Raw genomic sequence first — 26,547 nt, forward strand, 5'->3', positions numbered from 1 at the left:
CATCATCTCTCCCTCACTGTATATATATATATATATATTCTTCATCATTGAGAAAAACAAAGAAACGCTTCTTTGTACAACCCAACCAGATACATGTGATACAATATCAATAGGACGGAAGAGAGGACGGAGTATAAAAATGATTAACAAAGGAACGTGGTGCTTGTTTAACAGATAACTGTGGGCAAGAGTCAATCACACTTAGTTTATATTATTATAGGGGCACTTACTAGTTGAATCGCATCCAATTATTTAATTTTTTTTCACAAAGGTCTACAAGACTTGCTCCCTCTGGATGCTTGCCCTCATAATTTTGACACTTGTTCGCAGTATTTCGGGTCGACGCAAACCACCACCTGCAAGTTTTTTCAGATTTGAAACTTCTCATATATATATATATATATATAAGACTAAGAGAAATTGGTTGATGAGAGTCGTACCTTGCCAGTACTTTTGCCAGAATGGAGATACTCCACAGCATCAGCAACTGATTGAAGGCCTAGGAATCTTTTTGGGTCTATAGCAACCTGTCATGAAAATGAAGAAAGGAATCATTTAAAACACAGTGCATAAAGATCCTTGGAACTAAGATCGTTCCTCCTATGTAAACTCAGGTAAAATACCGGTTGGTTATTGACTTCAGGTCTAGGAAGTTTGAAGACGTTTCACTCCAGAAAAAGGGCAGAGCAACACACGTATTTTATGTTTCAGTAATGGGTCAGATGAAAGTAACTTACCTTGAGCTTTCCCACAGAGAAGAGATGGAACAGCCTGTCGAGATGCTCTTGCCAAAAATGAGCATATTGTACCAAGAAAAATCCAGCCTGAAAACATCATATGAGCAAATCGAAGCACAACAAAACCGGGCTCTTAAGCTCCATTCAGAAACCGAATACAGTAAATTCAAAAAATTTACAAAAAAAAAAAGGTCGAAAAATTGATGGCATGAAAAAATTAACAAAAAGCATCACATGTATCAAACAATTACTAGCTTACTTACCACAGTTTGACTTTTTGCTAGAAGCTTTTCGCATAACCCAGTGTAATTTAATGGCTTCCATCCATCTTCCCCTTGATACTGGAATCACAAGTCATCAGTTAATGTTAGGAGTGCGCCTGCGTTGAGGGAGAGAATGGTAGAACCCCTAAGGAGCAGAAACGTTAAAGCAAGTCCCATTATAGGTCCAAACCTGGGAGATCATTCCAATCACTACAAGTTTTCCGTAGATTGCCAATGCATTCAAGCATAGATCGAACATTTGACCACCAACAGACTCGTATACAATGTCAACACCCTTAGGGAATTCATTCTTCAAGACCTGCATAAAGCATTCCAACAGTAAGCACTAAAAACTGCTAAACTGGAGAATACTAGTTTTTCATCCAGTGAATCAGTTCTGAAGAATTTAGATTAGAAAGAATGTAGTTGATATGGAACGCAGAATTAAAAAACTCCCTGTTTTTCATAACTTGCACGGATGTAACTGCTCCTGAACACCTTTACTATGGTATTAAGGTACTTTAGGAAAGCCCAACTAGGACAGAACAGGATTAAAATACTTCATAAATTGATTTCCAATCTGAGAAAACATACTGTTTTTATATCTTCTTTTTTGTAGTCGATGACTCGATCAACTCCCAATTCCCTCAAAAGTGTAGCCTTTTCTTTACCTCCACAAGTTGCAACAACAGTATTTCCAGCTAATTTTGCAAGCTGCATTAATAAGTGTTCAGTATTAATTACCTAACTTCAGACTTGGAAAAGACAGTTAAGAAGAAGATAAAAGTTGATGCTAACATGTATTGATACAAGTTAAGAAGGCATTTTATCACAGAAAAAAATAAACATAGTAAAAACATTAAAGTATCATGTGATCCTTGATAGGCTCCACACCAGTCGACCAACAAAACTATACTTCAAATTGTTTTGTTAAATAATAGTTTGGGGTCCAAATGTACTGCCCATGAAAAGTCAACCTAAAAGAAATAGAAACTATCTAGTTTGACAGTGCACCTGAACTGCAAACTGCCCAGTCCCTCCAGCAGCAGCAGTCACGAGAACTACTTTTCCCGAGTCCATTTGTGCAGCCTTCACATCCAAGGAAAAACAGTGGAGAAGCTAGTTTAGCCATTAACTAAACACCTGTCTAGTGTTTTTCATGTGGTCTAAAATAAATAAAGAATTACAGAAGATCAGAAGCTAGATTGTGGGATACTGAGTGATAAAATCTTGCAAGGGCGGTGTGTTATAGGATATTGAGGGAAATAAATAATTGAAAACGATTGCCACAGAAACCTTTTCCAAAGCAATCGAGGCTGTCAGTCCTGATGTAAGCATGGCAACAACTTCAGGATCTGGTCTTGGAACAGGAAGAATGTGCTTCGAATGTACCTATATTGTTGATGTGAAAATTCATAAAGGTCATAACCATGATCTAAAGCAGAGATCATTTCAGCCATAGAAGAATAGTATGACCTATATATTAAAGTAGTTACCATCGTATATTCAGCATAGCTTCCGAAAGTCATAATAGCAGCAGGAGTTCCAACTTTCAGATTTTTCACAGAGTCACCAACTGCAGCAACTATCCCAACAGCCTTCAACGTAATGATATTAAATTTTAGACGTGAGCCCATCCACGAGAACAATCTATACCAAATGGGTAGACTGATCCTCCCATAGCAAAGTCTTTAAATAGAATCATAAATCAAGAAGCTTTGAAACTTCTCATCTGTTGTCAAAGATGCACATATAGACAATGGAAAACTTATGCACTCTTTTAACTTCAACGGCAACGAGGACAGTGAAAGGTGGTCCTAATCTTTGACCAATACAAACAATTTAAGCTCCAATAGTTCATAATTAACTACTGCATCCTGAGAGGATGCAACAAAGTAACACATGCACGTCTTGCATATATATATATAGAGTATGTAGAAATACGTGTGTGTGTGTGTAGAGAGCGAGAGAGGAATGAAACTAATATAAAAATTCTAAAACCCTGAAAACTGCAATTCTGCATAAAGTCAGAATCCAGCATATAATGGATTTAAAACAAAAAGTAAATTAAATGCAGCCAAGGTTCTAAATTGTAGAGTAATAAAGCCATCAAAGTCACGGACAGCAAAAATCAGATCATTGCTCATCTCATCAAAACTACTAAATGGTTGATCAATCTGATTTTTCATTGAGATTAAACAAACTTCAATTATAAACTTATAGAATTGCTAGTACACCTCAAATCCAGCATCAAATGGGAGACGAGAGGCAATGTCCTTCTTGCTGCCGCTGAAATAACTACCTGAACTAAAATTCACCTGTAACAAAACGTATTGTTAAAGAAAATATGTCAAGCCAGGAGGAGTTCAGATATATATATGATCCCACATGTACTAACACACTGATTTATAGGAACACCTTACAGGGAACAACAGTAAGTAGCACTGCAGATTTACAAGCAAACTTCCATCGAAAAAGTTCTTTCAAATTATGTAGAAGGCTTATACCACTTTGTTCAATTGCCAATTCTTCATCAATACTTGTTTAAGCAAGAAAGGCATTGTGAGAGGATGCATTAAGAAAGTGGTCGTCAATTCCATGAATGGATCGATGATAAAGAGATAGAACCACATTTACAGGTCCTGGTATCTAAAGGCAGAAGCAATACAAAGGCAACAGTAAATTCCCATATCAGCCTATAACTTATCCAACAAGCTTACAGACTTATTGACACAGAATATGGTACGCGAACAGCGTAACAATAAGTTCCAAATAGAAGAGAAGAAAACTTCCTAATACATATTTCATTATTCAGGAAGAACATCCAATTATACGATACATACTTTGCATTTTAACTGAAACTGGACAATTTCAAAATGAAACTACAGAGAAAGGAACTTACATCACTAGCATTAACGCCAGCATAAATGACTTTTAAAAGCACATGGTCCGATTTGATTGGTAAAGACAGCGAGGTCCGCACTATACTTGTTGCAGTACGAAATTTGTGACTGAGTGTGTGAACCACTCTAGAAACCAAGGACCAGAAGGAAAATTGTCAAAAGAAAGTCAAACGAGCAAACACTGTTGAGAGAAATGTAAATATGCTTACATACATTCATGATAAGAACACCATGGAATGAAGAATAGTAAAAATATAAAACTATAAAAGTTTCATAGAGAAATGACAGAAATATCAACCAAATCCACTCAAATCTACAGCTTAACAAGAGCAATGAAAAAATCAGATCTAGCAATGACTAGCATACCACAAAAGATGAGCTTTTACCACCCATAACTACCAAGTGGTAATAACGCACTGCATTATCCAAGCCAAGAAGAAACCGGTGCCTGACTTTTTTATTACAACATATTAGTGTCTGAATAAGAGGTAAAAGGTTTAACAGTCATCAATCAGCGAATTCTCAGATCTTAAGGAATTTGCAGAACTATCATTTTTTCCATAAAGAGATGTAACTGAGTAGCCGAGCAAGAGAGGAGTAAATGCTTAGGCATAACTCAAAAGTCCCATATCAGACTGCAATAGCTAAATGGATGATGATACCCACTTAGTTAATTGTTTGATGATCAAAGATAGAAACAGGATAAATTAACTTTTATTCCTACGCCCAATAGCATCTGATGTTCTCATTCCTGTAATTAATGCCAAGAGAGCTCAACCCTTTGTACTCACATATAAATTTGTTTTCATAATATCAACACCGTCCAGCCTGAGAAAAACAAAAAAGTACGCTGATACAGATTGACAGAATTTGAGCACTGAGACTTACATCTTCTCAAAATTTTGTGGAACTTGAACATTTGATAGTACCACAGATGAAGATGATCTTCTTGATTTTGAAGAAGACACAAGGAACTTTGCTTCCTCTTGAGGAGATGGCCAGTACTCCATTCCTCTCCGATTAGTGATCCATAAACATGCCCCAGATTTACTCTCATCATTAATAAGCTCAAAAACACCTGCCGAATTCATAATTTTGGTTTGAAGAACATTGTTTATCATAGCAGAAGAACGAATTATGAACCCTATCCACCATACTGCTTAACAGGATTAGCAGAACTCGGAATTTGTACTGAAGGAAGTAATTCCTACTTCCATTGCTTGGGAATAAAACTGAATCTTTTTTTTTTTCAAAACTAAAAAAGTTAATCCTAGCTCTTCATTTAACTTTTGAAAATGATAAGGAAAAAGAAAAAACTTGATTCCAGGCTGCAGCAAATAATCGAGAGTTTCATTGTTTAAAGGATAACAGACTATAAAAATAACTAGATGAAATGCACAGGTCAGCTTTTTGAGTGAATATGTCTATAATTGCTGCAGCAGGGATAATTAATCACTTGATCTAAGACCCTACTATTGCCACACATTGAGATACATGTCTATGTCTGTATACTTGAAGATAAACTATCACACCCGATTGCAACCAATCAAATTCACCTTGTAATGAAATTCAATCACCATATCGTTGAGACAGTCTTACCATATACAGACATATAATTTACATGTTAACACCAAAGCGGATAATCGTATATAATCAACTACATACCTTTGACTACCATTTGCATTGGCACATAGCCTCCCACTAGATCAATAAATTTAGGATCCACCTTGGCAGCCAAGTCAGTTAGCACAAACTGTCAGCAAGGCAAGATTAACATCAGAGATAACAGAAATAATTAAATGATTCAATGTTTTATCCGGCCATAGTGTTCCAAATAGGATGCAGCAGTAACCACTTTAAAATGCTTATCAGCTTTGCACTATTCAGCAGATCATTATCTCTTGTTCCTAATAAAGAAGCCAACTGTAATAAGTAGATTGAAATAATTTTTTGGCACATATAATGATAATTAGGAACAGCGGTTGGTTATTTATATTCCAGAGATTAGCAAAATATTAGGCAAAAATTAAGTATCAGAACACAATTGGCTCCAACCATTGAGGAATATAGTTGGCAAATGTTAATGGTTTTAACACCTGGCCATAAGCATAACCCATTGGTTTCCCTTGTTCTGTGGTAACTACCATTGCAATAAAGGAAGAAAATGCTAAACTGGGTCCAAGTCTCATATGGAACAGCTCTTTCTACTAAAGGAGTACTAACTCAATTCATCAATTCAAACCTGACGTCCTTTTGAAATTTGCAAAATATTTAAGGTGAAAAATAGAAATGTAGTTAGTTGTACAATTTAAAACAAAAGTCAAAAACATGTTGGAATGAAGAAACTTGTTGAATATTAGTGCTGAGCTTGTGGAGTCCACTAAGCTTGTTTGTGTCCTTTTCTTAAGAAAACTTTTCATTGAATGAGAGTGGATATTTCAGGACAAATCAAGAAGGGACAAGCTACATTCAAATGTTCAATTTTGTAGAAAGGAAGTACAGTGATATCATAACCAGGCCAAAGACAACTTGAATCCAATAGGAGTTACCTCAGGGCAAAGCACATTAACACGGATTCCTTCACGCTTATATGGAGCCAGTGATCTACTAAATAGAACCACACCACCTACAAAATTATCTCAGTCAGACAAAAATAATGGTTGGGAGACTCTAAAATCTTCCTATCCAAGCAAGTGTACAAATCAAACATCCATAACAATTACATAGACGAAAAAAGTGTACAGATGCTTCAGAATATATCATTTTGGAAGCAGAACAACAATGTAGAAACCACATACCTTTTGAGGCAGAGTAGATAGGGTCATGGTACGCTGGATAAAGCCCTGAAGCAGAGCCTATATTTATGATGACACCCGGCTTTCGTGCAGCTCGCATAATTTTAATCTAAGAATCACATGTAAATCATCATACCACTATCACCAAATTGAATTTCCTCATTTGAAGAAAGTGCAGGATTCAGGAATAAGAAAAGGTAGAAAATTCTAGCAGATGGTCAATAACAACACACAGCTGATAAGTATGGAGGGAAACAAGAAACAAAGCTATATTAAACTCCTCCACATTTACGGCAAAATTTAGACAAAACACTGATACTCTCAGGTCACTGCTTGCATAAGATTATGAATGCCACTACATCTCTATCATTGAAGAATAAGAAATATATTGAATAAGAAGCTAGCCTTACTTCTTGTTAAATTTTGAGTGCTTACAGGCGTAACTGTGTTATTATCCTCTTCGAGACTTAGCCTTTGGATAAGATTGGGGAGGGTCACTTGGAGTATAAGATCTCTCCTCCATTTCCCTTGGCGGACCCCTTACTAAACACTACAACCGTATGCAAGCACACAAAATGTACATTCAGAAAGGAGAACAAGATGCATTGTTCTTTTTTGATCTCTCCTATATACCCTTTGTGAAAAAACTAGAGTTCCCAAGTAGTTCCTTTCAGTATAAAATATTGTGCTATTGGCTACATAGAAGGTTCCATGGGGAAAAAAAAGAAGAAGTGAAATTCACAAAATTCTAAAATTCAATCAATTGACTAGCAGTGGATAGTAATGCATCCAAACCTACCGCAAAGTGGGTGCAGTCAATGACAGCAGCAAGGTTGACGTTAATAGTCAGCTTCCAAGATTTGGAACCATCAGTTTGGTCCTTATTGAACGGCACAGGATTAGCTATACCGGCACTATTTATGCAGACATCCAATCCTCCATAAGTTGTCACATGCTTCTCAAATGCAGCAGCCAAATCCCCTTATAAACATTGGCAACCATATTTAGATCAGAAAATCCTATTTTCATGAAAGATAAATATCGACGCATACTATGCTCCCTCCCTTCCACCCCACCCCACCCCAGACAAAAGTAAATGAATAAACACTTATCTGCAGCAAAAACCGAACCAAAAAGGTGAAACCAAATTCTTTACCTCTTCCATTTATTTGTAGTCTTACGGGTAATATTTGCCATTTGCCGGGGAAACTCTCATTTTCATAATTAAGGTCTTATGCTGCTAACTATTCAAAAAGAAGAACTTTTATTTTGCTTCCCAATTTAATTCTAAAGTCTGAGCTACAAACAAAGTTAGAGGTACAATTTAACACACACTTGTACTCACCGGAATTAGTGACGTCGCATTTGATAAACGTGGCTAATGGAAAATCCAAATTGGCGTGAAACTTGGCAGACTCTTTTTCAGCCAGGGATGCAACCTCTTTTCCCTTGTCTTCGGAAAAGTCAATGATCGTGACGAACATTCCTTTCTGAGCCAGTGCCAAGCTCAGAGCTTTACCTATTTGATTGGGCCAAAAAGTTATACCAGTTATCATCGCGGTTCAAGAATTAACCAAAAAGGGACTCAAAATATTCATAGAGAGAGACTCACCAATTCCAGAGGCGCCGCCAGTGATGATGGCAGAAAGTCGCGGCTTGAGCTCCATGTTTGCTTTGTTTCTCCCAAGGACTGATTGATGGTTGGGCGGTGGCGGAGAGATAAATGAAGCGGGGGAAATGGCCAATACCCGATGACTATTGACTAGTATAACGATGGAATAAATATAATATACTACACCAAACCGAAGTTTCAAAAATGTTATCAACGTGTTTCTTGATTCTGTTTATCAAACGTTTTCGATAAGAGCAACCAAAAGCAAATCAAACATAAGATAAGGCAGTGGATCGTATTGTTGTCTATGTCTGAACACGAAACACACAAACCGGCCGACCTTTTTTGGTTCTTGTTTTTGTTTTGTGCTTTTCCCCCCTTCTCCTTCTCCGGCGAAGACACTCCTACTAATTTGGAGGCAAATAATGGCCATCCAAACACACTAACTAGTAGCGGTGTTTCGACAAAAGATTATTTGAAATAATTACTATAACATATGTAATGTATATAAGATAAAATATGTAAGGTAAAATGGTGACTACAAAAATTAAAAGGCACATTAAAAATTATATTTATGATACAAATAAATAATTTAAAACTAAATAATGGCTATCCAAATAATTTATTAGTTTCTTCTTTTCGTTTGCTGTCTGCGTTTTATGTATTTTTCTTATTTCTGTTGTAAATTTGTCATATTGCTAGTGTGTTCTTTATTGTTCTTGGCCCCTCACAGATCGTAGCATAATGCAAACCACGTACTAGTCCATACTAGGGTGCTATCGAGCCGAATCGAGCTCGAGCTCGATCAAAATTTGTGCTACTCGAGTTCGAGATTGAGCTCGATCGAGTAAAAAAATTTGGACTCGAGCTCGACTTGATAAAATAAAACTAAACTGGAGTTTGACTCGTTTGAGCTCAAGTAAATATCAAGCCCGAGCTATTCGAGCTCGAGTTCGAATTTTGAAATAAATCTATAATTTTTTTAAAAAATATATAATATATAATATAATATAATATAAATATATAATATAAATAAAATATGAAAACTCGATTAAACTTGACGAGCACTCGAGTATTTATTTCTTGAGCTCGAACTCGACTCGTTAAATTTAACGAGTAGTTCAAGCTCGAACTCGAGCTTGATTTTACCGAACTCGAGTCAAGCTTTTGATCGAGCTGCTCGAGAGGAGCTCGCAACCAGCTACTCCCGAGCAGCTTGACTTGCTAGCACCCCTAGTCCATACTAGTAATAATAATAATAGGCTTTAATAATATGTTAGTCATTTTGTTAATTTGGTATCTGCAACTCTTTGATCTAACAAGACAAGAAGACAGGAAGGCCAAGGTGAAATTCAGAAGCACGAGGAACAACGCAACAACGGGTTTTCTTGTTTCCTTAACATTTTCCTTAACAACGGGTTTTCTGACTTTTGAGTTTTTGTTCTGCTTTCGTATACCCTTTTGCTAATCGCCGGTTGCTGTCCCATCATCCACAGCTAAGCTACTAAATTCCAGCTTCACCATCACCACTCAAGCAAAGCAAGATCAACCCAGTGGCAATTTAACGGGCGACTCCTGTCTGAACTGAAGCAAGTTGCTTCAGCAATCAATTATGAGATTCCGCCCAATCACGCGATCCAATTACTACTAGATACAAGTATTATGCAAATATATATTAGGGATAATTTCAGAAACCTCCCTAAGGTTTCTAATAATTTCACTGAGCTCCCTTGAAATTTAAAAAATTACATATACCTCCCTTGTCATTTAAAATGACAATACTATCCTTAAATATTTTAATAAAATTCTTTTGTTTGGTATGCTTAGATTTAGAATGATTTTAAAATTATTTTTTCATTATTTTTCCTTCTTATTCCTTTTTTTTAAAAATTTTTTGCCACTAAAATTGTAAAATTACCATTATTATTTCTAGTTTCTATTGTGACCAAATATCGAACTAATGATTTTTTTTATGAGTTAACTTTATACGTAACCCGATATTTTTTGCTAATCTTTATTTTCTATATTTTTGGTATTAAAATTAATAATAAATCAAAAAGAAATTGCCCAAAATCACAACTAAATTATGATAATCTCACTACTTAAAAAATTCATAAACTTTGAATCAATTATTTCAATATTTTATTTTCTATCTTATAAATCTAAATTTATAATAAAATACCATAAAAAATATCCTATTATAGTGAAAAAATTATTATTATAGTTGTTTATCAAATACTATGTATGGACATGAAAATTAAGTACCTTTTCTTCATAATTACGGCCCCTGTTTGGCACTTGAGTTTTTTGCCAAATTTGTCTGCTACAAGTTTTTTAAAAACTTTTTAACTACAGTAAACTCAAATAACTTCTTAAAGTTTTTAAAGTATACAATTCAAAATATTCAACAATTTACACACTCAAAATTTTTTTAAAAAACTTCTACAGTAAGTTACAGTAATTTTTTAGACAAACATCCAAAAAACTCACTTACTAAACAGGGCCTACATTAGATAATCTTATAATTCTATAGGAAAATAAATTAAAACTCATTACACAAAGGTATTTTTGGGTATTCATTTAAAATTTTGACCAAATCAATATTATTTTAAGGTTTTGTTACTAAAACTATCAAATCAGCGAGGCATATATAATTTTTTAAACTTTAGGGGAGCTCGGTGAAATTATCAAAAACCTTAGGGGATGTTTCTGAAATTATCCCTATATATTAATATATTGCCCGCCAGACCAAACCTTAATAAAAAGCATAGAACCGTTTTTCTGAGATTTCAAGAAAACAGTACATGTTATTCTTTAGGTGGTGATTATAGATGTTAATTTTTTTTATCATTAAGAAAATGTGTAATCAGAATATATAAGACAATTGAAAACACACCACAGAAACCGATTATTTACAATCAAGCTAAAATAATTAATTTAGAACAAACCCGATATATCATTAATACGTAATAATAATCGCTTGAGCCCGATCGAACGCCTAACTAGTCTCCCATGGTACAAATCCTCAGGCTAAGAGTACAACATATAATAGCTTAGCCGCCAAGCTATATTAAATTACTCCTATTTAATCGTTTAAAACTAAAGAAACACATAAATCCCAGCAGAAGGATTCCAATATTGAGTACTGGTGCTTAATCCAATGCAATTCCATTCCCCAGCAGGACACACAAACACAGAAAGCATACGAAATCACTTGTACCCAAACACGACTCTTCCTCCTCCGACCCCAGCCCAAACAAATTTATCACATCCTTCTTCATTACTGATTTTTAACCTCCCCAGTCTCTCCCTCCTTACTTTTTCTTCTTCTTCTTCTTGTGTTTTTTTTTTTTTGCCCCTTGAGATTTTGTACCTCTAATGGATGGAGGTGGGTGATGAGCCTCCATCAGAATTTATGTAAAATAAGAAATTTTTTTTCCCTTGCTGTAAATACCTCCTGCTAGTCAATTAAGCGGGAAAAATAAAAAGAAAAACTAAAAATTCAAGCAAAATTGAGCCTAATTTTTTAGAATTAAGAGGGGAAGAAGATGTTTTCGTGGAACATCGCCAAGTCGGCGGAGGCGATGTTCTCGCGGTGGGCGATAAAGAGATTATGCAAGTTTTTGTTGAAGAAGAAGTTGGGGAAAATCATACTTGGTGACGTTGATCTTAAGCAGCTCGATGTTCAGCTCTCCGCCGGCACTGTTAAGCTCACTGATCTTGCTCTTAACGTTGATTATCTCAATCACAAGGTACCTAAGCAGTTATATGTTCATTATTTCTGCCTGCTGTGGCTTTTCTAGTCACTCTTGTAAAAATTCCAGCTTTTTTTTTCAATTATCCTTTTTAGCTATATGGATGGCTATTCTATTTGTTTTAAAAGTTAAAGCTTGTTGATTTTGTGGATAAAATGGGTACGGCTTATTTAATTGCTTGCGTACTGGTAGAATTTTGGCTACGGATATTAGTTTTTGAATGTTGAAAAGTTTCACTAAGCAGTAGGATATAAAACCGGAGTTATAACTATCATATTTTGCTCTACCGGGGTTTAGTTGAGTGCCAACAAACTGAATAACAATAAAGCAGCAGTAGAGACGAGGTAAAAAAGAAAGTTGCAGTTGAGAGTGGAAGTGACTATGCGGTGATTATCCTTCAAAATGGTGACGTGACATCTCCTACCCCACCCCCCCCCTCTCCCCCAAAAAAAACTGAAAACCAAAGGGAAAGAAAAAGGGAAATGCTTTTTGTTATAGATGTTACCAATTTTAATCGCTCCATGATTGGCTGTAAAGCAATCTTTTCCTGTTTAAGTTTTCCACTTATACAACTTTTGAGTTGATGGCATTGAATTGCTTGTACTTTCCATAGTTTAATCTGTTCCCTTCTCCAACTCATGACTTTCTTGTTCATAACGAAAAAAAATCAGACTAGAAAGGGAATTAAAAGAATATTTTGATCATCATGTGCTTCTTGTTCTTTCAGTTTGGTGCTGCTGCAGCAGTTATGGTGAAAGAAGGTTCAATCGGTTCTCTGTTATTAACATTACCTTGGAGCGGCGATGGCTGTCGAATTGAGGTTGATGAACTTGAGCTCATCATTGCTCCTGGTGGAGCAAGTGTTTTGCATGATGGTTCGGAAACTCGCAATTTTGGTCAAAACAACAATCATCCTGCCAATCATGACTCGAGAAAGCTGGAGAATGATTCAGGATCAAGTGGTGGTGTTACGCTTACCTCAGTATATGTTCACGAAGGAGTTAAAACCGTTGCCAAGATGGTAAAATGGTTGCTTAGTAGCTTTCATGTGAAAATAAAAAGATTGATTGTGGCATTTGATCCCTGTATAGTGGAGGAAACGAATAAAAGATTTAGTAGAAATTTGGTACTTCGAATTTCTGAAGCAGAATGTGGAACATGTATATCTGAAGATCCAGATCCTCATTTGATGGAAGAAGCCAAAGATAATTTTCTTGGTTTAAGTCGACTGACCAATTTCTTTAAATTTCAAGGAGCAGTTCTTGAATTGCTACAAATAGATGATGTGGAACACCAGAGTACATGTGCATGTGCTTCAGGAATCAATTTTGGAGAATGGTTTTCAGACCGCTGCCAATCAACTGCTATGACTCCAATTATTACTGGACAAAATGGTGGTTTTTCTGGGCACCTAAAATTGAGTATACCTTGGAAGAATGGTTCCTTAGACATACGCAAGGTGGATGTAGATGCTTACATTGAACCTCTGGAATTAAGATTTCAGCCAAGTACTATTGCATGGTTTATATGTTTGTGGGACATGTTTAAAGACATGGGTTCGACAAGTGGGAGTGAGATGCTTTGCAAAGCAACAGATACTGTTTATGATAATGCTGCATTAAATTATACGTCTTCAATGCCAGATGTTCGTTCACTTAATGCAGATAAGGTGCTAGAAGAAAATGATAATTCTTTGGCTAACTGCAGCTCTTTGCTTGAGGAAGAATGCCAACTGGAAGCCCTATTATCAGAATCTCATCTTATATCAGATTGGGTAGGTAGAAGCCAGAAAGACGAACCTGATTTTGGGGAGAGGTCGGTATCATGTTGGTTCTGTTTTGCTCATCTTAAATGTGCTCAAGATGTATACTTTCAGCTCTTGCATCAAACATGCCTAAGTTTAGTTGTGTTAGAATTATTTTCTACAGGCTAATGCTAAACAAACCCGGAAAATCTACTTGTGGAACCGACTAAGTGAATGCAGAATTGTTGTACAGGATATGTAGAAATTTAAACAAAAAGATGATCAAAATTTAACTGAACTCTATGTCTCCAACAAAAGGTGCCTAATCAGTTAGCTGAATTATCAATCCATTTTGGATATGATGCATTAGATCTGATGCTCATATTCTCAGACATTCTTTTTCGAGCAAACTATTAGAGCTTTCATTATTCAGAAAAGAATCAGCTTGAAACAGATGTTTGGACCTCAGTCCTCAGAAATGGTTGTTTGCCTGTTCCATTTTGGTTCTCCATTCCCCTTGCTATGCTTTATGAGTTATGTGATTTGTTGTTTGCAGTGTGTACCAGTTTTTTGAATGTTTTGATGAGTTGAGAAGTTCACAATCAGCTTTGGGCCAAAGTGGGATGTGGAACTGGACCTGTTCTGTTTTCAGTGCTATAACTGCCGTATCCAATCTTGCTTCCGGATCTTTGCCTAGTGCACCTGGTATGTGATTGACTCTGCGCGCATGGTATGTGTAAGAAATGCCATAATAGAATAATGGCCCACCACAGATCTGAGCACAACTTTGTAGTTGTAGGCTTATGCATTTCACAGTTGTACTACTCATCTGCCCCTTTTCTATACAAATTGGGTTGATTTTCTCACACAACAAATACTTATGTTCCTTATGCCATATCATTGAGGTGTGCAACATCTGGTTGCCCTATAGCAATTTTTTCGTAATATTTTTTAGCGGCATGCTTGCATGCTTGTCATTTTCTTCTTCTTTTCATTATTTGGTGGGGTTTTCTCTCCACAAGGGAGTTGGGGTAGGGATTTATTTGAAATGACTGTGGTGTGGTATAGTTAATTTTTGTGATATTTTTTGTTACCAATTAGCATGGGTGGAACGGGGAACTATGGAATATGGCATATTTGTTCCAATTTGTAAAATGTTGTGAATTTTGCAATAGTTCTGCTGGTACTACCAATTAGTTTTGTTGCTATCAAGATATGCTTGCAAGAGAGACGTTGTTTATCAGTTATTGATAGTCTTTTATGCCCTTGTGCAGTACAGCAGCATGTCGAAACTAATCTCAAGGTGACTGTTGCAAGAATATCTATCCTTTTTTCCTTCTTTGACAAAAAGCCTGAATATTCCTGTTACGAGAGGGAAAATCAAGCCAAGGCTGCTCAGTATGTTCATTATCTGGATATGAAGTTCCTAGACCTGCTACTTGTCTTGCAGGTAATTTTACAGTCGCCAACCCGCAACCAGAAGGAAAAATTTTCTTGTTGAGCTTTAGTTTTTACAAACATTTTATGTCTTCCTTTCATTACTTTATATTAACTGTCGGAATTTGATAAGCTCAACAGGTATGTCCTGAAGAGATGAATTTTGAGGCAACAGTCCAGCATATAGAACTGGATGATCATTTTTCTTCTGAGAATGACAAAATAGACCCTAAGTTGCAAAATGAAAGTGTAACAGCGAGCAGTCTGACTGATTTAATTCAAGCAATGCAAGATGCTGTTCAAGATGCTCTAATTCCCTTTAGCTCATCAGGTGAATATGCTGGAATGGTTAGTAGGAGAGGTTTTGATGTGGATGTTCAACCTAGTATGGTTGCATCGAATGCTTGTAGCTGTATTACCAGTTGTGAGTGCATTGACATGGATAATGTTGTGAAGGTGGCTTTATTTAAAACTTCGGGCATCAGCCGGTGCCAAGTCACTGTCAGTACTGGTACATCTGCTAATTTTGTTTTGGGGCCAGTCTCTTTTACATTAAGTTTGCCACCATGTGTTTTATGGGCAAACTTTGGTCTGGTTGATAAGGTGTCAGATCTTCTAAAAGAAGTTGGAGCTTGTAAAATGAGTCATGGAAGGAATAATTTTGCATCTAAGACGATTTTTAGTGAGAAAGAATTATATTCTCAGGAGAATGAAGAAAAGAATTCCCATGGTCGTGTCTCGTCTATTCCATCAGATGAAAGTCTAAGGGGTAATATATGCCTTTCAAATGCAAGGATAATACTCATGGCAGGTTACTATTCCTTCAATCAGTTTCTAGCTCTTGATTTCTCTTATCCCCAAAAGTTTGGGGACAAAAATCCCAAGGCCTCTGAGCCTGCATCTGGCACTAGTTTGAGTAAAGGAGGCTTGCTAGAGAATTCTAAATCCTTGCAATTGAGTTGGAAGGATCTTGCTGTCTACCTGATTACCTCTGATCCTGGTGAGAATGGTGGAATTGAGTTATCCAATGTGTTGAAGTGGAAGTTGTCTGCTCACATGATTATGTCCATTGCCAATGAAACTAGCCAATTATCCGCCATTAGTATGTTCTGGCAGGATGGTACTACTGGTCCATGGATAACTAGGAGAGCTAAGCTTCTGGCTACTTCAGGGAACTTGAAAAACAGACAGAGATTTACGGGAAAAGATTATGAGTTTGCTTCTGTAACTACTGCCAAGGACATGGAAGAATCTGACAATCGTGCTAAACAGGAGATGGTTTTGAGCTCTGGATTTTTCATACACGTGCTGCTGTCTCCTGTTATGGTCAATCTTGGTAAGGCTCACTACGATAGCCTAATATGCCTGCTGCATCAGCTGGTTAATTGTTTGTCATGTATGGCCTCTGATACACTGAAGGAAGAATCTAGTATATCTCAGACATCTATCTTGGTTGATTGTGATTCAGTTGGAATTGCTGTCTGTATGGAAGAAAAAGTAGATACTAAAAGTTCAACCCAGAGTGAGCTTCCTGGTTCTTGGCATGGTTTTAGACTCAAAATTCAGAAATTTGAGTTGCTTTCTGTTTCAAATATTGGTCGAGTGAGGGGTGCTAAATTTGTTTGGATGTCGCACGGGGAAGGCAGTTTGTCTGGTTTTGTTACTGGAGTTCCTCATGAAGAGCTGCTTCTCATCTCATGCAGCAACTCAACCATGGGCCGTGGTGATGGAGAAGGTTCAAATGTTTTAACCCCAAGGTTTGCTGGGTCTGATATTGTACACTTGTGGAATCCAGATGAGCTTCATAGCTATATGTCCATTGCCGTGAGATGCGGTACTATTGTTGCAATTGGTGGTCGTGTGGATTGGTGGGAAGCAATATCTTCCTTTTTCAGTGTGCCCTGTCGAGAAATTGAACAAACGGGTGAAAATAGTCTGCAGGAGGGGGGTTCTGAGAGCAGTGCACCTTTTCAAACATCCTTTATTCTTAATCTGGTAGATATTGGTGTGAATTATGAACCAAACATGTATCCGTGTGCCAGCACGGATGGTTTAGATGTTGAATCTTCTTCTGGCATGGTCAGCAAAGCTGCTGATGATCAGTATATTGCTTGTTTATTAGCAGCATCTTCTTTCACACTTTCTAGTAATAGCATATCTGATTCCTCTGTTGGTGTATATAATATTAGGCTGCAAGATCTGGGTCTGCTTCTTTGTCCTGTATCTGGACCTAAAACTTCTGGCAGTAATTACAGCGTAGAGCATCTCAGCAGGGCTGGCTATGTTAAAGTTGCTCATGTGGCACATGTTAAAGCTCTTTTGAAAACTTATTCTAAAGGGTACCCCAGGTGGGAAGTAGAATCATCAGATCTACGTATTGTTGTAGGTACCTGTTCTGACACTGCATGTGGTTTGATTCGTCTGGGAGCCCAACTCCAGCAGCTGTTCGCACCTAACTTGGAGGATACACTTGTGCACTTGCAGACTAGGTGGAATGATGTTCAAGGGACAACTGAGGATGCTCAGATTGGGACACACCTTGGTGATGCTGCTCTATCAGATATTGAGGGGCAAAATTTAGGGGCAAATAGTAGCTCATGTAGAAGCAATCTGATGGATGAAATTTGTGAAGATGCATTTCAGCTGGTTGGAAATGCTGATGGCCAGAGAGATTATGATGATAGAGAGTTTAATATGTCAATCAATGATAATGTTCTTGGTGAACCAAGTGAACTGAGTGCCAGCAATGGTGAACATTTTGCTGGTTGTTTCTCCTTTTCTGAATCAAATCCAGTTGTTGGACTGGAAAATAATGGGGCATCATTTCAAGATGAAAATGTTCCAGAGTTTATAGAAGAATATTTCTTGTCAGATCTACGCCCTCTGTCAGGAGTTTCCTTTACTTCCCAGTTACCAAACGAACTTCACTGTAAAGCTGGTATTACAGGCAGCGGGGAACTGCCATACAGAAACAATGGTTGGTATGGGAACACTTCTTTAAGAATTGTAGAAAACCATGTTTCAGAGGTCAATGATCAAGCTAATCCCGGGCAACTAGAGAATAGTGAGTCTTCCAGTGGTTGCACTGAACTTGATGATCATGGCAGAATAAAGGGGTGCATACTTCTCAAGAACATGAATATAGTTTGGAGATTATATGCTGGTTCTGACTGGAGTAATTTTCAGAAAAGTCAGGAGCATTCTACTTCTGGACGGGATGCAACAGTTTGTTTAGAGATCTCACTGTCAAGGATGCAGATCCAGTATGATATTTTCCCTGATGGTGGATTACATGCATCTCTGCTGTCTCTTGCCATTCAGTATTTCCGCGTGAATGATAACAGCAAAAATGCACCATGGAAACTGGTCAGTCTTCGATGTGATTTAACTTTTACCTGGTTCAAGTTTGCCGTTTTATCATGCGGCCCAGTGTCTGACTCCTTATTTTATTCTTTTGAAGGTGCTTGGATATTATCAATCAAAAGATCATCCTAGAAAATCTTCTTCAAAAGCTCTTAAGATGGATTTAGAGTCTGTCAGACCAGACCCTTCAACTCCTTTGGAGGAATATCGGTATGCATTTTGTTTCTCTGAAGTTTTTTGCTTCACTGTTTCGTAAAAAGGCATTATTACTCACTTGTTTCAGCTGAATTTAGGATCTGGCAGACCCTTGTTTGCTTTTGGGGGGACATTAATATGCATTTCTTTCTATAATTATTTTTCTTCATCTTTCTAATATGAAGGAAATAGTAGTTAGTTCATTTGTTTTTTCTCAGTAACATAATTACGTGCTCTTTTCATGTTGTGCTTCTGTATGTTCCTGATGGAGTTGCAGTATAGTAACTCATATATCACACCACTTTTATATCTATGCTTATGGCAAACATATATTGAGGAAATTAGATAATCATTTACGCCATCCACATATGTGCTAGAAACTGCTTGAAGGTTTTGTGTTTTTCTTTAGGATTAATCTTTCCTACACTGACAGTGTATACACTATCAGCGTTGGATGATTGACAACTATGCATAATTTGAATTTGAAATTCAACTTTTGCACACATGTCATGAATCTAACGATGATAGTGTATACACCGTCAGTGTAGGAAAGATTTACTCTTTTCTTTAACGTAATCTTTCTGTGGTGCTATTTTTTTCTTTAATCTAATATATGACCATTAATCCAGCTCTGTGCTTTTCCATCTTTTTTAGGATAACTAGGGACTAGGGTGAAAATTCTAAAGTTTGTATTTGCCTCTCCCTTTTGCTCATGCAGCGTACAGTCTTTGAATATAAGCAACCCCACAGCGAAAACTTGAGTTGTGAGGGTCTCCTCACCTCAAAATTTAAAGTATTGAATATGTCGCTGGGAAAAAGGACAGGAATTGTTGAGGATATGAGAGTGGATTGATCTTAGACTGTTTCCTAATAAATGCATGTTTCTCTTATAGGTTGCGTGTTGCTTTTCTTCCAATGCGTTTGCATCTTCATCAAAGTCAGCTCGATTTTCTCATCAACTTCTTTGGTGGGCAAAGAACATCTATTAACTCATCCAAGAATGGCACTCATGATATTCTTGAAGCAGGAAAGGGATCACACAAGGCTGCAAGTCTCAGTGGACATACAATTGTTCAGGAGGCATTGCTTCCCTTTTTTCAGGTGAGTATTTTGAAATTGCTCTATTCTCAGGATATAATAAATTGTTTCATTCTGGTTAATGATTAGCATGTTAGATCTTAAATGCAAATTATAAACATTCAAATGCTCACGGGGTAAGCAGGAAGTCTGGAAAACACTAAACTTTGCTGTAATTATATGTCCTTCAGCTATTTGGTTTTTATAGGAAAGAACTGAAACTCTCCATATCATGGATTTGTATTTGGTAACATCTGTAAACGTTTGTGATTTTTCAGAATTGGATTTGTTCATTTTTCAGGCATTCACTGAATTTTTTCCTTCTCTTGCAGAAATTTGACATTTGGCCTGTCCTTATACGAGTTGATTATGTTCCTTCTCACTTTGATTTAGCTGCACTAAGGAGTGGGAAGTACGTGGAACTGGTGAACCTATTAACTTGGAAGGTAAAGTTTTCATCTTTCTTGCTTTTACCTTTCCTTGCTGTGATTACTGAATTAAATGGCGCACCTAAGTAAAAATAGCAATTGAATAACAGCCAGCATTTCATGTTAGTGTGTGTTTAGATCTCAGGTTTTCTGATGGAAAAAGTTTGAATTTGTAGTGTCCTTCACCTGCCTGTGGAGAAAACTCTTGATGCATAACTAGCTACATCATTTACTTGTTGAAACTAGAGTCCATTATTCGAATTCCTTATTCCAACACATCTTACTGACGGTTGGACACACTGACATGCAAATTTTTCTTTACACATCATACTGACTTCACATCATTCAAATTCCTTGTTTCAACAAATCTTACTCATGATCGGACACATTGATATGCAAATTTTGCTTTTCCACTGGCCTTTTAAGAGAGGACCATCTAGGCATGTAAATACTTGATCTTTTGTCAGAATAGTTTAGGTTCCAATTGTAATTTTAATACCTCAAATTGAAAAGTTGTCATTTTTATGGTAAAGTGCTTCAAAGGGTCAACTTCCTAACAACAAAGTAGAATAATGTAGATTATATGAGTAGTGGGATATGTTGTCGTGGTAGTACCATTTTTCACTAATTCTTTCCCTTATCTGCTGGGATTGCTAATACGGATTACCATATGGACGATCAGAGTTAAGCTTTAGCTTTTGGTGTTTTACATGTTCTATTTGGTGGAATGCAATTGGATTCTTTGGTACATTTGGTACTTATATCCTCAACTTTTCACTTTGCACCAGCATTCAGAGTTATGGTGCATCTGTCAAGCAAAGATTTCATAAACCATTGGTGTATTTATTAGATGCATTTGTAACCGCCATTCAAGTTGTCTTCTCCCAGTGTCTGTGTTCTACATTTTTTCCTTCTCTTAATTGCTCTTTTAGGCTGATTACAGCATTCGTATGCCCTTTTTGGTATTCTTTGAATGAGGATAATTTATATAGCCCATGGTCAATGTAATTCTCTTGTTCAACAATTTACTATTTCTCCATCTTTGGTTATTACCTGGTAGGAACACTTAACTTGCGAGAATCTTAGTTCTCTTTTGGAACCATTTTGGCTTGAAAACTGAGTGTTCAACTTTCAAATGATTTCTAATGCCAGGGGGTGGAGCTACAACTTAAGCATGTTCATTCAGTTGGAGTCTATGGCTGGAGCTCTGTGGGTGAAATGGTACTTGGGGAGTGGTTAGAAGACATCTCTCAAAACCAGGTTACTGCCATAGCTTCAAAGTGAACAAGCTTGTATACAACTTGTGGCCTCATTGTGCTTCCATGATAATGATTATATTTTTGTAGGTTCATAAATTGTTGAAAGGCCTACCTCCTATTCGATCACTGGTTGCCGTTGGTTCTGGTGCTACAAAGCTGGTGACTTTGCCCGTAAATGGCTACAGGAAGGATAGGAGATTGCTCAAGGGTGTTCAGAGGGGTAAATAGTTACCTGGAAACAGATCTTATATATTTGAATCTTCCCTTTTAAATGGAGTAATATATGCATTGGATTGAGTTACCTTGACTCAACTTCCCCCTGGCCTATGCAAAATACTATCTGCATTTTGAGCTTACTTGGTTATGCATCGGTCAGGAATCATTTCTGTTATGCATGGGTCTAATATAGCTACCCTGGAAAATTAGATTCTGGTATTGTTAAGGCTAGTTTTTAGGAATTTCTCTCCGCTATCTGACTACTGCACTTGTGACATTTTCTGCATTGCCTTTTCTGCTATTTACTAGATGATGGAAATAAACAGTAAGCTTTGTGTTTGTACCAGGTACAATAGCATTTCTTCGGAGTATTTCACTTGAAGCAATTGGTCTAGGAGTACATTTAGCAGCAGGAGCTCATGACATCCTCCTCCAGGCAGAATACATACTTACAACCATTCCACCCTCTGTATCATGTCCTTTGCAAAGCAGAGCGAATACTTCTGTTAGGTCAAATCAACCAGAGGATGCCCGGCAAGGAATCAAACAGGTGAATCTAGGAACCATTTTGAACTGTACTAAGGCATCCTATTTGTTTGTTTGAGATATGATTTTGGGGTGAAAGATGTATCCATTTTTATAAACACTAGTAAGCACGTGGATATATTTTTTTCAAAATATAAAACTTTTAATGTATTAAATTTTGTACAAAACTTTGATTATTGGCATAATATAAACTAAGAAACTAGATAATGAACAAAATTAAGCAATTGGTAATTGTACAAATGTTTATTGTGTACAAATTAATTAAAAGTTTATTGTGCATTTTACAGTTATAAAAACTCTGAAGATGGAAGATTATCATATTTAAACTAAGTTGTTGGTATAATATTGACTAAGAAACCATATAATAAACAAAATTAAGCAATTGCTAGTTGTAGAAAACGTTTTTAATATATAAAGCAATTAAAAGTTTATTGAACTCTAAAGATGAAAGATTATCATATCTAAACTAAGTTGTTGCATATCTTACTTGGATTGTGACAGTAAGAGGAGGAAATATTCTATGTTCTGTCAAACCTGTGTATACAACAAAACCTGGAAATATTCTATGTTCTGTCAAACCTGTGTATACAACAAAACCTGAGCAAAATACATACTAAAACGTCATGATTTGGATACAACAAGTTTTTATCAATTTTAGTAGTTGTAAACCTTTTCTGTTATATTTTTTATAATTATTGATAATTTTTTTGAAGTTTTCTTAGTCAATTTGTCATAATATAGTGAATTTAATCATCAATTTAACCTTTTGTTTTCTCATTAAGTGTTTATAACCTTTTGTCTTCTCATTAATTGTGATTTTCTTCTGAACCAATATGTGTATAAAATATAGTTAGCTTTAGGCCCCGTTTGGCGAGTTTTTGGGTGTTTATTTAAAACTTTACTGTAGCTTACTGTAAAAGTTGTAGAAAAATTTTTTGGAGTATGTAAATTTTTGGATATTTTGAAGTATATAATTTAAAAATTTTGAGAAGTTTTTTGATATTACTATAGTTAAAGTTGTTAAAAAACTTGTAGCAGACAAACTTGGTAAAAAACTTGCTTGCCAAACAAGGCCTTAATTATCACGTATAAGAATATAATAATTGGAGATAATTTTAACACACAATAATTGGAGATGAAAATGATTGGTGAATATAATTGTAAGTGGGCAGTTTTTAATTTTAATTACCAACATTTTTGAGATGTAATCTATTGAAACTTTTCATTTTTCTTATTAGTTTCATGATTGAAATGCAATAAAAGTCATGAGGTTAATTTAGGCATAACAAAAACTAAGATCAAATTATGCTTACACTCCTATTGCTGAAACTCATCATACTTTTTATATAGTAATGATAATGATGATAGGAAATGATAGCTCCCGTTGCAAATGTGAGTTATAACGTGCTCTCTATCATTAGAGGCAAGTTTATTATCCACTTAAAGTTGACCATGCTGCAAGGCTGTTTCTGTTTGATATAACTGAAATTGGTATAAGCATGAAAGTAACTTTTCCCGTGACTGTAAGACCACTTGAAAGACTGTATGTTCAGGCTCTCTTATAGTGAGCCCCCCCCCCCCCCCCCTCAAAAAAAAAAACTACCCAACCCATCGCTCCCTCCTCTTTGTTTTATCCCTTATTTACTCATTCTTTTCCTGATTAATCCACGGTTTGGGTACTTCAAAGGCTAAAGATATAAAGCGGATGTTTATACTTAGAGTTGTATACTCTGTTGCAATTAATTAACCTAATTGTGATGTGCATTGCAGTTGACATTTAGTGAATTTAAAATTTATTTTGCCTCTTGAAGCAATATGTGATAATAACTCTCCTAAATAAATCTATCTTGGATTCTGATGTTTGTAATTTTTTAGGCTTATCATAGTATCAGTGATGGCCTTGGTAAATCTGCTTCTGCTTTAGTACGAACTCCATTGAAAAAATATCAACGGGGAGATGGTGTGGGTTCTGCTTTGGCAGCTGTTGTTCAAGCTACTCCTGTGGCAGCGGTAGCTCCAGCTTCTGCTGCTGCACGAGCTATGCATTATGCTCTTCTTGGTGTGAGGAACAGGTAATCCCTACCTGATCCCAGCTGTAAAACGCATAATCTGTTTGTCGTCCAGAATTAGTAATGAGCTGTACCTTTAAGTTTTAGAACTAATGTCGTTTTCATATGTTCTCCTGCAGCCTTGATCCAGAGCACAAGAAAGAGTCGTTGGATAAATACTTGGGTTCATCTCAGCAAAGGGAATTCATGTAATAGGTATACACTGTATATAAGACAAACACATGATCTGTTAGTGATTGATACATTCACACTGTTTGAGGTGTCCTATTCTTGAAGTAAATTTCATGCTATGCGTCTAACGTCAATGAGTGATAGACGTGAACCAAATAGACCATACAGCAGAAGACGAGAAATATTGCTAAAATGTGCTTTGGAGAAAACATCACATGTGATTAGGATATCAGACATAACAAAGATGTCATTGTACATTATTCCTTTGAAGAAATGTTTACAGAGAAAGGAATGATGTATAAGTTTGCACAAGTCTGTTAATAGTTGCGTATGATGTTTACAGACAAAATAATAAAAATGTATGGCATACGCTTGGGACCTCTTTCTGGGAATGTACTTGGGACCTTAATATGCTTAATCTCACTATTCATACTGTCTGTTTTCATTTTACTCTCTATTCTTTGCTCTGTTATCGTATCTGTTGACTCATGGAACTGATTTCCTTTTTACCATATGCAGGTGTACAGATAGTGAAACTGCAGAAATTCTTTACTGTCAGAAGACAGAACCTGTAAATAAATGTAAATACCAGGTGATTTGAAGTAGTTTTGCCAACAAGCCAAGCCTTGCAATTGAGGTCATTGGTAATTGATGTTTGTTGTACCATAGTCCTTTTTGTATTTGGTTAAACTTACCTAGTGTTTCACAGGACATAGTTTTCCTTGTAAATAGCTCATCAGTTTTTTGAAGCAATTTATTGGATTTTCATTTTCTCTTATCCATTTTGTCAGTGTAATTGAATTTTATGAAGATATAACCAGGTGGATGATTTAATGATCAAGGGTGCACACGTGAGCCTGAAGTTCACGAGATGATCACCCCTGCCGCACAATCCCTTGCGGAATTACAAAATGTCATTAACTGGATTATGTGAGGATTAGCCGCAGGGAGATTCGGCTTTGTTTCCCTCTCTTGGCAAGTGATTTGGTGCTTGTGAACTTCTATTGGCAAGGTCGACTTGCCATTGCAGGTTATATTTTTAGTTCTTATGACCAGTTCATAGCTGGCACCTTAAACTGGGACATCACTTAACTGGCATCGGATGCGCTAATATAAGAGGGAGGGAGGTACTCCCAAAGCTATTGGCAAGGTCTTCGTTGGGGAATTGGAACTCTACCGCCTTGTGTGTCTGGAATGGATTAACATTTCATTTCTGTAGCAAACCTTGGTCCATGCTGCTCTGTCACTTGGGACGCATGCAAGTTGCGGAGTCCTTTTCTAGCCTTTCACAATTGAAATGGCAGCATCTTCTGAACTGGCAAGGAATTTTTCTTGTCAACTCTTCTCGTCCGTTTGGTAAGGAATTTTTGTCCCGCTCCATTAAGCTGCATATGAAAGCATTGACAACAAAATGCTGCAAAATCTTCCTCAGGTTCCGAAGTCGTCTTGAGCAGTATCTGGTAATAATTGTAAATCCTCGCCGCTGGATTTCGAAATTTCCGATTTTTGGCTGGCATGTCACAAAATTTGAAAATCCTGCTCGTTGAAATGGCAGGGTGAACTTTGGACGCCATTACAAATTCTCGCCTGAAAGATTTCTAATATTCTGTGTCACTAACCTCCGAGGCATTTTAATTATTTTGTTGTATTGTCGATTGCTTAAAAGAAAAATCTTCCAGTTCTTACCTGTCCTCAGCCTGCCTATTCTGTGATTGCTGTTTCAATTTTGGTTCTTTCTTTAGCCTTCACGATTGAATCCAACCTTACATCGGTGTGCTCTCAAGGCTCTTTTGGAACCAATTTCACACTTAAAAACTCTGGACATTTCGCTCTCTCTCTTTACTATAGCCTTCGTGTATAGAATTTCTATCCACCAGAGTTTCTGATTTCCTAACCATTTTAAAAATCTGGCTGAAAAGAAGAGGAGGATGGGGGTGGGCAGTGTTAGTGTCATTCAAAGATGATAGATAGTATTAG

General features: G+C 36.6%; 2 protein-coding genes across 2 annotated transcripts; one reads left to right on the top strand and one right to left on the bottom strand.

Annotated features, from left to right (window-relative positions):
- Positions 1 to 47: 47 nt before the first annotated feature.
- On the bottom strand, positions 48 to 8,718 carry LOC113761676 (prostaglandin reductase-3). The gene is made up of 18 exons (XM_027304763.1): positions 8,311 to 8,718; positions 8,044 to 8,217; positions 7,498 to 7,679; positions 6,702 to 6,807; positions 6,453 to 6,529; positions 5,569 to 5,656; positions 4,792 to 4,981; positions 3,903 to 4,029; positions 3,238 to 3,318; positions 2,497 to 2,598; positions 2,297 to 2,392; positions 2,015 to 2,089; positions 1,595 to 1,714; positions 1,191 to 1,319; positions 1,001 to 1,078; positions 738 to 824; positions 441 to 527; positions 48 to 356 (listed from the first exon to the last, which is right to left on the bottom strand). Exons 1-18 carry the CDS (start codon positions 8,363 to 8,365, stop codon positions 306 to 308), a joined length of 1,905 nt encoding a protein of 634 aa, XP_027160564.1. The 5' UTR covers positions 8,366 to 8,718; the 3' UTR covers positions 48 to 305.
- A 2,786-nt stretch (positions 8,719 to 11,504) lies between these two features.
- LOC113762355 (autophagy-related protein 2) lies at positions 11,505 to 25,352 on the top strand. Its single transcript, XM_027305765.1, has 14 exons — positions 11,505 to 12,062; positions 12,793 to 13,880; positions 14,366 to 14,514; positions 15,084 to 15,259; positions 15,388 to 18,612; positions 18,707 to 18,819; positions 19,698 to 19,905; positions 20,214 to 20,327; positions 21,462 to 21,569; positions 21,656 to 21,788; positions 22,132 to 22,334; positions 24,206 to 24,402; positions 24,519 to 24,594; positions 25,090 to 25,352. Exons 1-13 carry the CDS (start codon positions 11,859 to 11,861, stop codon positions 24,589 to 24,591), a joined length of 5,991 nt encoding a protein of 1,996 aa, XP_027161566.1. The 5' UTR covers positions 11,505 to 11,858; the 3' UTR covers positions 24,592 to 24,594; positions 25,090 to 25,352.
- The last annotated feature ends 1,195 nt before the right edge of the window (positions 25,353 to 26,547 follow it).

This window comes from Coffea eugenioides, chromosome 2 (assembly GCF_003713205.1).
Source record: "Coffea eugenioides isolate CCC68of chromosome 2, Ceug_1.0, whole genome shotgun sequence".
NCBI classification, from domain to species: domain Eukaryota; kingdom Viridiplantae; phylum Streptophyta; class Magnoliopsida; order Gentianales; family Rubiaceae; genus Coffea; species Coffea eugenioides.

Coding starts and splice junctions, on each gene's coding strand:
- LOC113762355 (XM_027305765.1), top strand. CDS start 11,859: ATGTTTTCGTGGAACATCGCCAAGTCGGCGGAGGCGATGTTCTCGCGG. Junction 15,260..15,387: donor ACCTGCTACTTGTCTTGCAG/GTAATTTTACAG, acceptor TAAGCTCAACAG/GTATGTCCTGAAGAGATGAA. Junction 19,906..20,213: donor CATTGCTTCCCTTTTTTCAG/GTGAGTATTTTG, acceptor CTTCTCTTGCAG/AAATTTGACATTTGGCCTGT.
- LOC113761676 (XM_027304763.1), bottom strand. CDS start 8,365: ATGGAGCTCAAGCCGCGACTTTCTGCCATCATCACTGGCGGCGCCTCT. Junction 7,680..8,043: donor ATGCGACGTCACTAATTCCG/GTGAGTACAAGT, acceptor AATGTTTATAAG/GGGATTTGGCTGCTGCATTT. Junction 6,530..6,701: donor TATCTACTCTGCCTCAAAAG/GTATGTGGTTTC, acceptor ATAATTTTGTAG/GTGGTGTGGTTCTATTTAGT.